Source organism: Salvelinus fontinalis, chromosome 2 (assembly GCF_029448725.1).
Source record: "Salvelinus fontinalis isolate EN_2023a chromosome 2, ASM2944872v1, whole genome shotgun sequence".
NCBI classification, from domain to species: domain Eukaryota; kingdom Metazoa; phylum Chordata; class Actinopteri; order Salmoniformes; family Salmonidae; genus Salvelinus; species Salvelinus fontinalis.
Window position 1 is genome coordinate 33,104,421 of NC_074666.1, and position 12,983 is coordinate 33,117,403.

General features: G+C 43.8%; 1 protein-coding gene across 2 annotated transcripts; it reads right to left on the reverse strand.

The window, feature by feature from the left end:
• Window positions 1-287: 287 nt before the first annotated feature.
• Window positions 288-12,589, reverse strand: LOC129817262 (neuronal acetylcholine receptor subunit alpha-10-like). 2 transcript variants are annotated; one of them, XM_055872341.1, is made up of 7 exons: window positions 12,044-12,589; window positions 10,382-10,477; window positions 6,037-6,182; window positions 5,716-5,870; window positions 3,927-4,173; window positions 3,289-3,574; window positions 288-2,455 (listed from the first exon to the last, which is right to left on the reverse strand). In XM_055872341.1, the coding sequence occupies exons 3-7, from the start codon at window positions 6,037-6,039 to the stop codon at window positions 1,599-1,601; spliced, it is 1,548 nt and encodes a 515-aa protein (XP_055728316.1). In that variant the 5' UTR covers window positions 6,040-6,182; window positions 10,382-10,477; window positions 12,044-12,589; the 3' UTR covers window positions 288-1,598. The 2 variants fall into 2 exon arrangements, with proteins under 2 accessions (XP_055728316.1, XP_055728306.1); XM_055872331.1 differs by lacking the exon at window positions 10,382-10,477.
• Window positions 12,590-12,983: the final 394 nt, after the last annotated feature.

Below are 12,983 nucleotides of genomic sequence, written 5' to 3' on the forward strand. Positions count from 1 at the left end.
ATCGTAAACAGGATTAGTGCCTAAGGGAGATTACCCAGAACTCTCCGAATGGTTTTAAAGTTAAGATTAAATTGCTTTTTCCAATTAATTCACAAAGCTCTAATGATGTTAAAGGGTTATTGGATTACACTACTACATGTCCTAATTTAGCTTCACGCTGGTTCTCTTCCATGTATCCTGTCCTATTCCTCACAACTGGAATGTATGAGTGTATAACAGTATTCCTTTCCCATTCATGGCTCACTGAAATGTTTACTCGGGCTTACAAAGTGGGAAAAGTCAGAGGGTTTTGAAAAGTATGAAATATTCAATACATTTAATGGCATGGTTGCACATTTGCTGCTATGAATTTTGGATACTTCTTTATGGTACAAGACAAGTGATAAACATCAGATACATTGTTCTTAAGCATGGCCCATACCTATTATTTTAACATTGTCATACTATACTGGATCTACACATCAAGTCTTCAAAAGTGTCAAGTGAGCACTAAAAGAAAGTGTGCACTTATAAAGTGCTGTGATTCCCATGCAGTGACTGGCAGGCCTGAGAAGTACACTTAAAACACAATTGTCCAATGACACAGTCCATATGGAGTGTACTGTATTCTTCACATACAGTAAAAGGACAGAGAAAGGTAAAATTATATTAATACAAAGGGTTAAGGTTAGAATTAGTGTTAAGGTTAGGAGCTAGGGTTAGTTTTAGGGTTAGGTTTAGGAGCTAGGGTTAGGTTTAGGGCTAGTGTAAAGGTTAGGATTTTGGGTTAAGGTTTAGGGAAAATAGGATTTAAAATGGGACTGAATTGTGTGTCCCTACAAGACTAGCTGTACAAGACTGTGTGTGTGTGTGTGTGTGTGTGTGTGTGTGTGTGTGTGTGTGTGTGTGTGTGTGTGTGTGTGTGTGTGTGTGTGTGTGTGTGTGTGTGTGCGTGCGTGAAGAAGAGGACTGTACCTCTCTCGGTTTCTACCTAGGTTCTGCCTTTCTAGTTAGTTTTACCTAGACACCATGATTCTATATCTGCATTGCTTGCTCTTTGGGGTCTTAGGCTGGGTTTCTGTATGACCACTTTGTGACAAATGCTGATGTAAACAGGGCTTTATATATACATTTAGTTGATTGATTGTTTGCATGTGTGTGTTGATAATAGTCTCAGGGTGGCAGAAGATATGCTTTGGCTCCATTCCACAGATTAAGTGTGTTCCTGTCTCCTCTACAAATACTTTTGATCCACGTAGAAAACATATGTATGGTGATGATACAGAGAAACTGCCAAGTTGCCCACCTCTGTATCAAGAGATTATCCTCCAAATAATCCTCTTCATCACAGCCTTGGAACATAAACAGCTAGTACACTAGGTACAAAAACACATTTCCACATACACAGTATCTCCTGTGGTAAACTCTGTGAATGGTTTATTTGGCCGCTACTACCCCTCGGAGTAGGATAAAGTTGCCATTAGAAACTGAGCTAAGGTCTGTTTGGGATCCCCCTTAATGATTAGAGTCAGTATTTGGGAAGGGTATGATCTGATCCTAGATCTGTGCCTAAGGGTAACTTGTACCCGGAGCCTTCTCCCTCTTCTCTCTGCACGTGCTCAGACAGCCTTGCCCATGATGAGGAGGCTCATGAGGAAGACCATGATGAAGAAGAGCCACATGAAGAGTCGGTCCATAACCTTGGCCACCTTCCTCCACTCACCCGTACGTCTCTGGGTGGAGCGCTGGTCGTGGTAGCAGCTGGCGATGTACTCGATGTTCCTGCATAGCGCTTGGTGCTGACACACACACTGGGCCCTCACCACCACCTCCCTCCTAACCCTAGCCTCTGCGCCTCCTAATGATCCTTCTTTTCTTTCTCCACCTCCTCCCACACAGCCTCTCTCTCCTCCTCCACCTTTGCCTCTTTCTGCCGCCACTGCTCCTCCCATGTACCCACTTTCTCCTCTGAAACCCTTCTCTATTTCTGCCTCTCCTCCTCCTTCTTTCTCACCTCCTGCTGCTCCCTCCTCCTCCTCTCCAGCATCTATACTCACAAACAGGTTGTCTTTCCACCAACTGGGCTCAAAGGTTTGGTATGAGCCTCTTTTCACATCCAGTCTATCCCCCTCCTCTTTCTGTGTTTTTACGCCCACGCCAACCCCTTCCTCTCCACCCATCCCTCCCATGCCTCCCAAGGACTCCCCATTCACATCCCAGTTCGTACTTCTGGTTTTGGGGTTGATATTGTGGTCAGGTGGGAGCTCGGGCGGGGCCTTTTTCTTGGGGGTGCCGGTGAAGCAGTTCTCTCCCACCTCATAGACAAAGCAGATCCGCGCCAGGTAGTGCAGGATGAAGCGGCGGGCCCACTCAGGGACGGGACGCGCCTCCGGACCACAGTGATGGATGTTCATGATGAAGATGGTCAGGGCGGTCGACGCAGTGATCATCGTCATGGTAGCAATGTAGTACTTGCCTGTGGGGAAGTAGTGATAAGCAATACAGTCAATTCCATGTATAACAACTCTCACACATTCAAACATAATCATCATTATTCAATGTAATGGTGTACATTGACTTACATAATATCACTTCCTTCAGGATTCTAGACAGTGTTAAATAGACAGACAAGCATAATTTCTCCACAGAGGGAAGACAGAGTATAGGTTATCGAGTTGTGATTGCGGCACATTAAATTATCTGGACAGCCACTATCGACTGGCCTCTGTACAATTACATCGACATTATCCCACAAACACCAACACAATTTATTACTTTGCTGATACCTTCTTTGTTGAAAATGTAAAAATCAAATGTATTGAAATACTATTGCAAAAATTCCTACTTCACTTTTGTTTTACTCTGCCTGCATCCCAATGTTGATTCAAAATGCATAAGCACTTTTTGCTTGTCCCTATACTATTTCACAATAAAATATGGAATAATATACTGAATAAACATACAAAATATCTTCAGTATTCACAAGGTCTCCCTGCTTTGTATCACATCTCATCTATACAGTAGACAGGCAATTCAATTTAGCAGCAGAGAGAGGCTGTATGAGGATGTGCTGAGTAAGACCCATTAAATATTTACTAAGCATCTCTGCCTGTGAGTTTATGGGAGAAGACCTACAAAAGTCTCTGAGGAGAGCTGGTCAGTCTCAGTTAGTGTTGGAGAAGGAGGTAAAATGGCCTCAAAAGCCCAGAGGAGAGTATATATTCTCTGATTGCTGTACTCATGGCACTCTCTCTCTACCCATCTCTCACTGTAACACCCCCACCCCCTTCTCTCACCCCCTTCTCACACCTATGAGTGGTACGTTCTCCGAGGGTGGCATGCTCTCTGCCACTAGCAGCTGAAACACGGTCAGGGCCAGCAGCACGGTGACCCCCAGGGACACTTTCTCCCCAGAGTCAGCTGGCAGGTAGAAGCCCAGCGGGGCCAGGAAGGAGATCATCATACAAGGGATGAGCAGGTTAAAGATGTAGAAGGAGGCCCTGCGTTTCAGGTGCAGGGTGTAGGTGATGTCTGGATAGGGGTCCGAGCAGCAGCCGTACAGGATCACGTTCTTCTTGGCTGGCATGCCCAGTACCTATAGTTAGGATAGCATGGAATAGAATAGAAATGAATGGCCTGCGGTGATCTAGCGGTCTAAGAACACATACTTTGAACCTCTGCCAGCATGGGTTCAAATCCAATCCAATGCTCTTTCAGCACACTCCTCCTATCTCTCTCTATCCTATCCAATGAACAAATAAAATACACGTATTGTGCATCGTTGAATAGAAACTATGGAAACTAGATAAGAGAGTCTTATAAATGCAAAAGTGTTTTCAATCAATAAAGTGCGAATACATATCAGGCTTTGCCCATACAAATATCAGCAAAAGCACTGCTATAGATAAAGGATTAAAAAAATGTCTAAATTAACTAATAAATCTGACCTCCCACTCTACATTGGCCACGAAGTCGGCCAGGTCAGCACTGTCCAGGGCGTTGACCAGGTCCATCTGGTTGCCGTTGTGTGTCCAGGAGCCGAAGGTTAGGCGACACTGCTGGGCATCAAACGGGAAGAAGGACACATCCACTGAGCACGAGCTCTTAGTGATGGCCGGCTGGTCCCACATGATCTGTCCATCGTTACGGATCACCACATTGGTCTCCATGGAGCTGGCGAACTGGTCATCAGCACTGAGAGGAGGAGAGCAAGGCGAGAGGAAGGGAAAGTGTATGAGTGAGAGGGGAGATTGAAGGGAAAAGGAGGAGTATGTAGGGAGGGAGGATAGAGGGGGGAGAAGGAGGACAGGGATGGTGGGAGGAGGAGAGACGGAGGGAGGAAGGAAGAGAGGGAGAAGAGGCAGAGTGTGTGAGGAATTCATTGGTGAACAAAGAAGGCAATTAAAAGCATAGAAAATGTGTTCTTATCTACAATAGATACCGTCAAGTCACTAAAGACTCTTTAGAGGAGTGACTGGGAAAGGACAGAGGGCAGAATTGGAGGGAAGGAAGATGGGCATGGAGTGTCTCACAGAGAGACAAAGGATGTGATGACGGTCAGGCAGGATGATTGAAAGATGATTGCCGGTGCGTAAGGAGAGTGGGGAGAGCAGGGGTGGAGCCCTCCTCTCAGAGCCCACTTCTACACTCAGAAATCTCACTACACTTCTGACCTTCATCACAGGGACTGGACTGAGCTTAGAACTTTAATAGTCATGACCCTAAAAGTTTGAAACTTCTCAGAAACCAAAGCTTAGGAACTGAATCTGCATTCTGTGGCATCCCCCTACTATCAATCGTCCTCCAACAGGGATTTGGTAATTAGGCATATAAAGTGTTAGTTTAGGTATGGGATTATTGTGAGTCTCATGTAACACACAACCCTCAGACCTGTCCAGATATTTCCAAGAAATAGGATGTAGAAATGCTCCTAGTCTATCCTGTTGTAAAAGGATTACTGATTCAGTTGTAATAACAACAAAGGGAGATTAAAACATAACAAGACTGTGAAAGAATGAAGAGCTAGATTATTCCACTAATACAGTGTTTCCCGGTGCAAAAAAATATATATATGAGACAATCCCGTGCATCTAGGTCCGGGTGCTGGATTAGGTAGGAACAACTAGTATCCAAAAACAAGTTTAAAAACCGCATACTAGAAAAGACAGGCGACCAACCTTGTCTTTAGTTCTAATTATTTTTCATTTCAAGGTTAAAAAATTAAAAATAAATAGATGTCAAGGTCAGTTGTCCCTATTTTCTAGTGTGCAGTTTTACAGTTGTTTTTGGAGAGTGTTTCCCAACTGTGGGCCAGGGTCCATTGGTGGGACAGGGCTGGTATCTACTGCGCTATTGATTAAGACTTGATTTTGGCTAGAAACACTGTCAATGTTGAATTGGCACATTGCAGCAATGAAAAACTTGAAAGGCTGTAGGTAGCCATAAATCATAACAAGTGCCAAGAGATTTTCCTGACCACGTAGCCTAACCAAGACAAACCCTGGCACTAGTCATGGTGCAACAACAAGAAAGTCCTGCTCCAATACACTGTGATGAGCATCAGAATTAGACTGGTTGCCTGGACACCCCGTGAGTAACGGCTTTTAGGGTGTCCAGCTTGTGTCCATGGCAACACAACAGATATTTGACGATGAGGGCGAAGAAGAGGAGTATGAGGAAGAGGACAACAAACCCGTGCAGGGAGAACTGATGTGTCTCAATACCAGCCAGGCCTACTTGTTATATAGGACAATATCAGGCCTCCATACATAACTACTAGGTATACGGATGGTATCGAGACCATCGTAGTCCTCCTTCTTCCAAGTGAGGTAGGCGTCCGTCCACACCTGCCGGATCCACAGGTACGTGGTCAGGATCTGGTTACGCTCATCCTACAGAAAAACACACACAGGTAAAGAGACAACAAGTACTGAAACACACAGGTCCAATGATTACAGGTAATGAAAACATACAGAAATGGTAGTATCAGAGGAGGCTGAGGTGTGCACGTGATGTGGGGTCATCATGGTGACCTTGTGCATGTGTTTGTGTGTTTACCATGTCGATTATCTGTGAGAGGGTGATCTGCAGCGTGACATTGATGATGTGGTCCGTGTCCTCCACTGGTCTCAGAGCGTTGGTGTAGTTAGCGAACAAATCAGTCAGCAACTTCTGAGCATACCTCCCATGAGCACCAAGACTCGCTGCCGCACAGAGAGAGAGAAAGAGACAGAGAGGGGGGGATTATATTATTCAATATTCAAATCCAAGTCTCAGTTTCTCAAAGGAATGGGAAAAATTGGCTCTGCAGTATCCCATCTCGATTAACCTAGGAGCGACCTTGGAAACCACTTAATGATGTCGTAATTTGATAAGCTGATCACAAAGCTAGCTCTACATGTCTGTCTGGTCCCTTATGCATGACTCACTACAGTCATTACATTTGATAATGTTAAAGTAACTTTTGGTTAGGCTTCTTCCTATATGTAGGCACATTTAAGGTATTGCCCTTTTGTGCGGTTGCCCTTTAACTGCAGGGTCACTGGCAGAATCCCTGCTCCAGATGTTTTCCCCTAATCGCTGCATTGATGGAACTGGTGGGATAGTCCTGCAGTCTCTCAAGCCTTTCTTGAAAGAGTTCCTGTAGGGGTTTGGGCCAGCTTCTTGAGGGCCCTTAATGTTTGGAATTTGGTTTGGCAAGAAACACACAAACAATGGCAACACTCATGTTTATAAACCTTATGTTAATTTTTTATTATTTAGAAATTAAATTTGACAGACAGACCGAGGGTGAGAGAGAAAGTGACAAGGGAGATGAAGACAGAGAAAGGGGAAATGTTAGAGAGATTAACAGGGAGAAGTAAACAGAGGTGAAAAGGACAAAAAGATTAGGGGTGACTTTAGTGTGAGGGGAGGAAAGAGAGAAAGGGTTGAAGCAATGGAGGGAAGGAGTTAATTACTCAACGCACTGGAGAGAAACGCTGGATATATGAGAGAGAAGGAAAGAGAGGGGGAGAGGAGAAGGAGAGGGGGACAGAGGCAGATAAGCGGAAAGTTAATTACAAACACTAAATGAGATAGTGTGTCCATCTAGAACTGCTAAATCCCTGTCCATTCACTTCCTACTGCAGACAGCACAGCGCAGCACAGGCACGCCCCGTGTGCCACTACTACTATAGACACTCAATCTCAAACAATGCATGTGTGTGTGTGTGTGTGTGTGTGTGTGTCTGTACATGTAACAAAGCAGTGTGTGTGTGTGTGTGTGTGTGTGTGTGTGTGTGTGTGTGTGTGTGTGTGTGTCTGTACATGTAACAAAGCAGTGTGTGTGTGTGTGTGTGTGTGTGTGTGTGTGTGTGTGTGTGTGTGTGTGTGTGTGTGTGTGTGTGTGTGTGTGTGTGTGTGTGTGTGAGATAGAGAGAGAGAGATGGGAAAAACACCAACTTGAGACTTTGCAAGCAGAATTCTGCAAGAATATCCTCCATGTAGAACGTAAAACACCAAATAATGCACGCAGAGCAGAATTAGGCCGATATCCGCTAATTATAAAAATCGATTAAATTCAACAACCACCTAAAAGGAAGTGATTCCCAAACCTTCCATAACAAAGCCATCACCTACAGAGAGATTAACCTGGAGAAGAGTCATCTAAGCAAGCTGGTCCTGGGGCTCTGTTCACAAGCACAAACAGAGTCCCAGGACAGTAACACAATTAGACTCAACCAAATCATGAGAAAACAAAGATATAATTACTTGACACATTGGAATGACTTAACAAAAATACAGAGCAAACTAGAATGCTATTTGGCCCTTACAGAGATTACACAGTGGCAGAATACCTGACCACTGTGACTGACCCAAAATTAAGGAAAGCTTTGACTATGTACAGACTCGGTGACCAAAGCCTTGCTATTGAGAGGCCGCCATAGGCAGACCTGGATCTCAAGAGAAGACAGGTTAAACTGAACTGCACTTCCTAATCTCCTCCCACATTAGAGACACATATTTCCCTCAGATTACACAGACCCACAAAGAATTAGAAAACAAATCCAATTTTGATAAACTCCCATATCTATTGGGTGAATTACCACAGTGTGCCATCACAGCAGTAATATTTCATTTGCTCTGGCAATGTAAACATATGTTTCCCATGCCAATAAAGCCCATTGAATTGAAAGAAAGAAAGAAAGAAAGAAAGAAAGAAAGAAAGAAAGAAAGAAAGAAAGAAAGAAAGAAAAAAAAAAATTTGAGAGAAAAAAAGAGAAAAAAAAATTGAGAGAGAGAAAGAAAAAAATAGAAAGAAAATTTAGTTAGAATAACAGACTTGGTGTGGTCTTGATTACCCATCTGCAGTACTGTACATGTGTGAATGACTCTCATAGAGCTTCAGTAATATCCTGTACATACACCATGTATTGCATGTCAACCAACAAGAGGACTTGGTTACAGCACCAACCACATCTGTGAACCAGGCATTCATCCCATAACCTCAACCCCTATCTCCGAGACCATAACTAGACAACAACTCTGTGTCCTAGTTGTAGCCAATTATGACTAGGTTCCACAGTTTTCCCTGGTCACGTCACACAGTAAATAAGCAGCAGTGTTAAGGATTGAAGGTTGGCTCTGGGTAGAGCTACGTTGCATGTAAGCTGACCAGATGAGTCTGTTTGCCTTAAGTTAAAGAGATAGTTCACCACTAAATCAATCTTTGTCAGATGTTGTCATACTTCAAAAGTGATCTAAAGTCCACTCATTATTCCATACCATCTTCTGTGTAAATCACACATTCAGGAAAATCTCTATACCTCAAATCCAAATGAATGGGAACGATGAGACCAATCTAATTGCAGCGTTATTGGGGTTGAACTACAACCTTTTGTCTGTACAAGTGCGTGTGTCCTGTATTGTTGCCGTTGCCTCCTATGCACACTGAAGAAGGTCTTATACCCTAAATGTTTGACGACAATACAAATAAGTGCTGTCCTATTTTTGTTCTGTGTAATAATGTGTACGGCACACAGATTGGTCCATTTACATGTTTATCTGCTTCTGAGTTCAGTCAACACCCCATCAGCAGCTCACTGGCTGTCATAGCCCCATTCTCTCTCAGTCCAGCTCAGCATCCATCCATCCATCCATCTCTGTGCCAGTATAAAGTGCTGCAGCCACACTGCAGAGGGCTGCTGTCCCACTACTACATTCACTGGGCCACAGCGCGCTCTCTCTCTCTCTCAGCTCCTAATGGAACAGCAGGTTTAGTAATCTGTTCTTTAGTTCCTCGTTCTCCTCATTGTTTCTTCTTTCACTCTGTGCCAATTGTTTCTATCCCTCTCATGTGTTCTCTCTCTCTGCAACTGTACTCACCTTTCCGTCTCATTCTCTCCTTCGCTCTTTCTCTCTCTTTATCTCAGTTACGCACTCTCCACCTCTATTTCTCCCTCCTCTCTATCTCTCTCCCTCCATCCTTCTCTCTCTCTATCTCTAGAAATGCAGGTTCAGTTGTTTGGTGGGTTCATGAGGTGTGAGTTTAGTCAGCGTTTTTCTCCAGCATTAATCTAAGCGCCCTGGTGCTAACGGACCATCACATGCCAACTGGCAGACACTTGTCTAACTACCTACTGTATTGCCCAAAGTGCACACAACACACGGACATGAGGGAATGGGAGAATGGGAGAAACCCAAATGTATGTACCAACTAGCACACACATGCACAAACACATGTAGGCCTACTGTAGAGCATAACAAAACATACATAAGAGTAGAAATTACACTGTATTGGCTCGTTTCCCAGATATAGATAAAGACTAGTCCTGGAATAAGAAGAACTGAGTATGTATTGTTAGACTGACAGGGCCAGGTTTGATTATCTGTCCCATCATGCCATGAGGCAGTGAAGCGTCAAAGCATGTACTCCTACCCTGCCAGAGGCATTGTGGGATTATTTGCTATAATCCTGCTCATGCCCTTCACTGTACCCTCTCTCCTCTAGCATCTGGACACACACACACACACACACACACACACACACACACACACACACACACACCAGCCACTCCTTGAAGGCAGAGAGCACTCTGGCATCAACTCTAACGGTAGTTTCAGAAGCACGGACCTCATCTACACTAACTCTGGGTCATCACCATCTGGTCATAGAATTTAAACGCTTTCTAACCACAAAGATTTTTTTTTATCACTAACCCTAATTTTAAACATAACATTAATCCTAGGTCACATACACGCTCATCATTTAAAGTGATACTGCCAATTTTTACATTTTATTTTGTTTAACTTTTTACTGAATTTGACCCCGACCCTAATATCTCTATTCTATCCTCTGTGTGAAAAGATTGAAAATGTACAACATAATCAGAACAAGATGCCAACAATTTAGGATCCATACTGTGGGTGTGTGTGCGCGAGCCCAGGGATGTCCTGATGATTCATTATTAATGAACAAGGGTGAAGGAAGTCCCTGTAGCCTCTCTCCGGGTGTACGCTGTAGGGAATAGTAAACACTCATTACTTACACACAAGAAGGTCAGAGGAAAGGTCTCTTACGTAAACACAACACAATTTCTCTCTCTCTCCTCTCCCCCTCTACATCTACCTCGTCCTCTTCCACTCTCTCCCTCTCCTCTCCCTTTACCACTCCTTGTCCCCTCCCTCTCTCCTCTCCTTTCCCTTTACCACTCCTTGTCACCTCCCTTCACCACTCCTCTCCCTTTACCACTCCTTGTCCCCTTCCTCTCTCCCTCTCCTTTTACCACTCCTTGTCCCCTTCCTCTCTCCCTCTCCTCTCCCTTTACCACTCCTTGTCCCCTTCCTCTCTCCCTCTCCTCTCCCTTTACCACTCCTTGTCCCCTTCCTCTCTCCCTCTCCTCTCCCTTTACCACTCCTTGTCCCCTTCCTCTCTCCCTCTCCTCTCCCTTTACCACTCCTTGTCCCCTCCCTCTCTCCTCTTCTTTCATTTTACCTCCCTTTGTCCACTCCCTCTTCTTTCCTGGAAAGCAACAATAGTGATATTGATTCTTACAAATTGAGGCTACCAATTAAACCCCCAAAACATTTTTTTTAAACAGTAAGAGCAACTATCAAAGTCCTTGAGACTATTGGTTTTAATTTCTTATGGGCAATGTATTGATACGGAAGTCTTTGACCATAGAGTCCAGACCCTGTCATCTTCTCAGTTCTCCTCTTCCTCTCTTTTTCCCCCTTCATTCATATCCTCTCTTCTGTCTCCTGTCAGTATGTGCATGACCAGGCATGAGTCTGGGTCAGAGGTCACAGGGATGATATCATTAACCTGTTGATAGTGGCAGATATCACGTGTCCAGACAACAGTGTAATTCTCTCATCTGATCTAATCTCTTTATGTGTGTGTCTTCTCTTTCAGCCCAGTGGTCATGTCAGAACACACTCTCACTGCAGGTTTAAGCACCAGATGGTTAGGATTAACAAGGGATGATATGGTAAAGAGAGAGAGTGATAGAAAAATTAATGATGAGAGGAACAGCTTGCCACGAGTACAGCAATCAGGTATTCATTAATAAACACACCATAATCTCCACAGCTTTGTGATGAGTGAAACCAGCAATAACACCAATAGGGTCAGGCACTATGACATGGTAGCCCATCAAGTAATATCAGGTTAATTCCTTATTTCCATTCCAGTGGGATAAAACACCTAAATTCTCATCCTGAAATCACCAACCCAGACTGTGTAGTCCATGCATGCCATTATATCCTGTCCACCTTTGCCTCTAAATAAATCTGTGAGGGATAGCTTATACATTAATTCATCATCCAATGTGAACATAGCTAGTCTGCCACATTTTCAATGTGAGGTCAGTTAGGTCACTATACTTTAGGTGGCATTTCATAACACTGGGAAAACATGAACTAGCCTACTTACTGTAAGTTAGTCTACCGACTGACTAAAGTGAGGAAATATGCCCTCAAAGTCTATTCAGTATTTGAAACTGAATTAAGCCATGGATAAGCAATCAGAACCTCTGTAATGCAATTCATGTTGTCAGTTAGTTAAGCAACAAAGAGCACGTACCTGGAAGAAAACTTACACCGAGGAAGAACAGCAACATAGGAAATAAGCTCCATAGATGCATGGTTTTGAACTGGCACAATGTGCCGCTATATGTTTGATCCAGCAGGCAGAAGAGGAGCAAAATAGTCACCTACATCTGCGATATCGTCCCAAAGCATTGAAAGATTATTTGCCGTATCTATCGATTTTAGCGCACTACTGAAACGCGCCGCGAAGAGACAGCTGCGCACACAGACCTGATTATGGATGGGCTGCTGCTGTGTCCAGTTGCATCGTTTTTTTCCGAGCTGTGGTGAGCGACAAACATGTTGCAACAGAACACATGCTTGTATATAATGTGCACACTTAGAAGTACATGCGATACTATAAATAGGTTTGAAACCTCTTGAGGTGCAGACTGTTGCACCCTTTATAATCACTGTGATTAGTATTTGACCCTGCTGGTTATCTATGTACGTTTCAACATCTTGGAGAACGATCTAGCCTTAATGGCCATGTAGGCTGACGCAGTCAGAAGAGGACTGGCCACCCCTCAGAGCCTGGTTCCTCCTTTCTATGGAGTTTTTCCTGGCCACCGTGCTTCTACATCTGCATTGCTTGCTCTTAGGGGCTTTAGACTGGGTTTCTGTATAAGCACTTTGTGACATCAGCTGATGTAAAAAGTGCTTAATAAATACATTTAATTGATTCATCATATCTGACCGGCACTGACTCCTGTAACATCAAGGAAAGTGGCCATTGCCCATTCATTTGAAGCAACCCTGAAGAGCAAAGTGATGGTGCGTAGGCAAATGGTAACAAGTTTTTTTTTTTTTTTTTTTTTAAATACATCAGTGAGGAAGGGCAGGTGATGTGAATAATTGAACCGAAGGTGAGCCACTTGTCAGATTTCAATGTAATGGTAGCCAAAAGCTGCTTGTACTGTGGACACGCAGCAAGT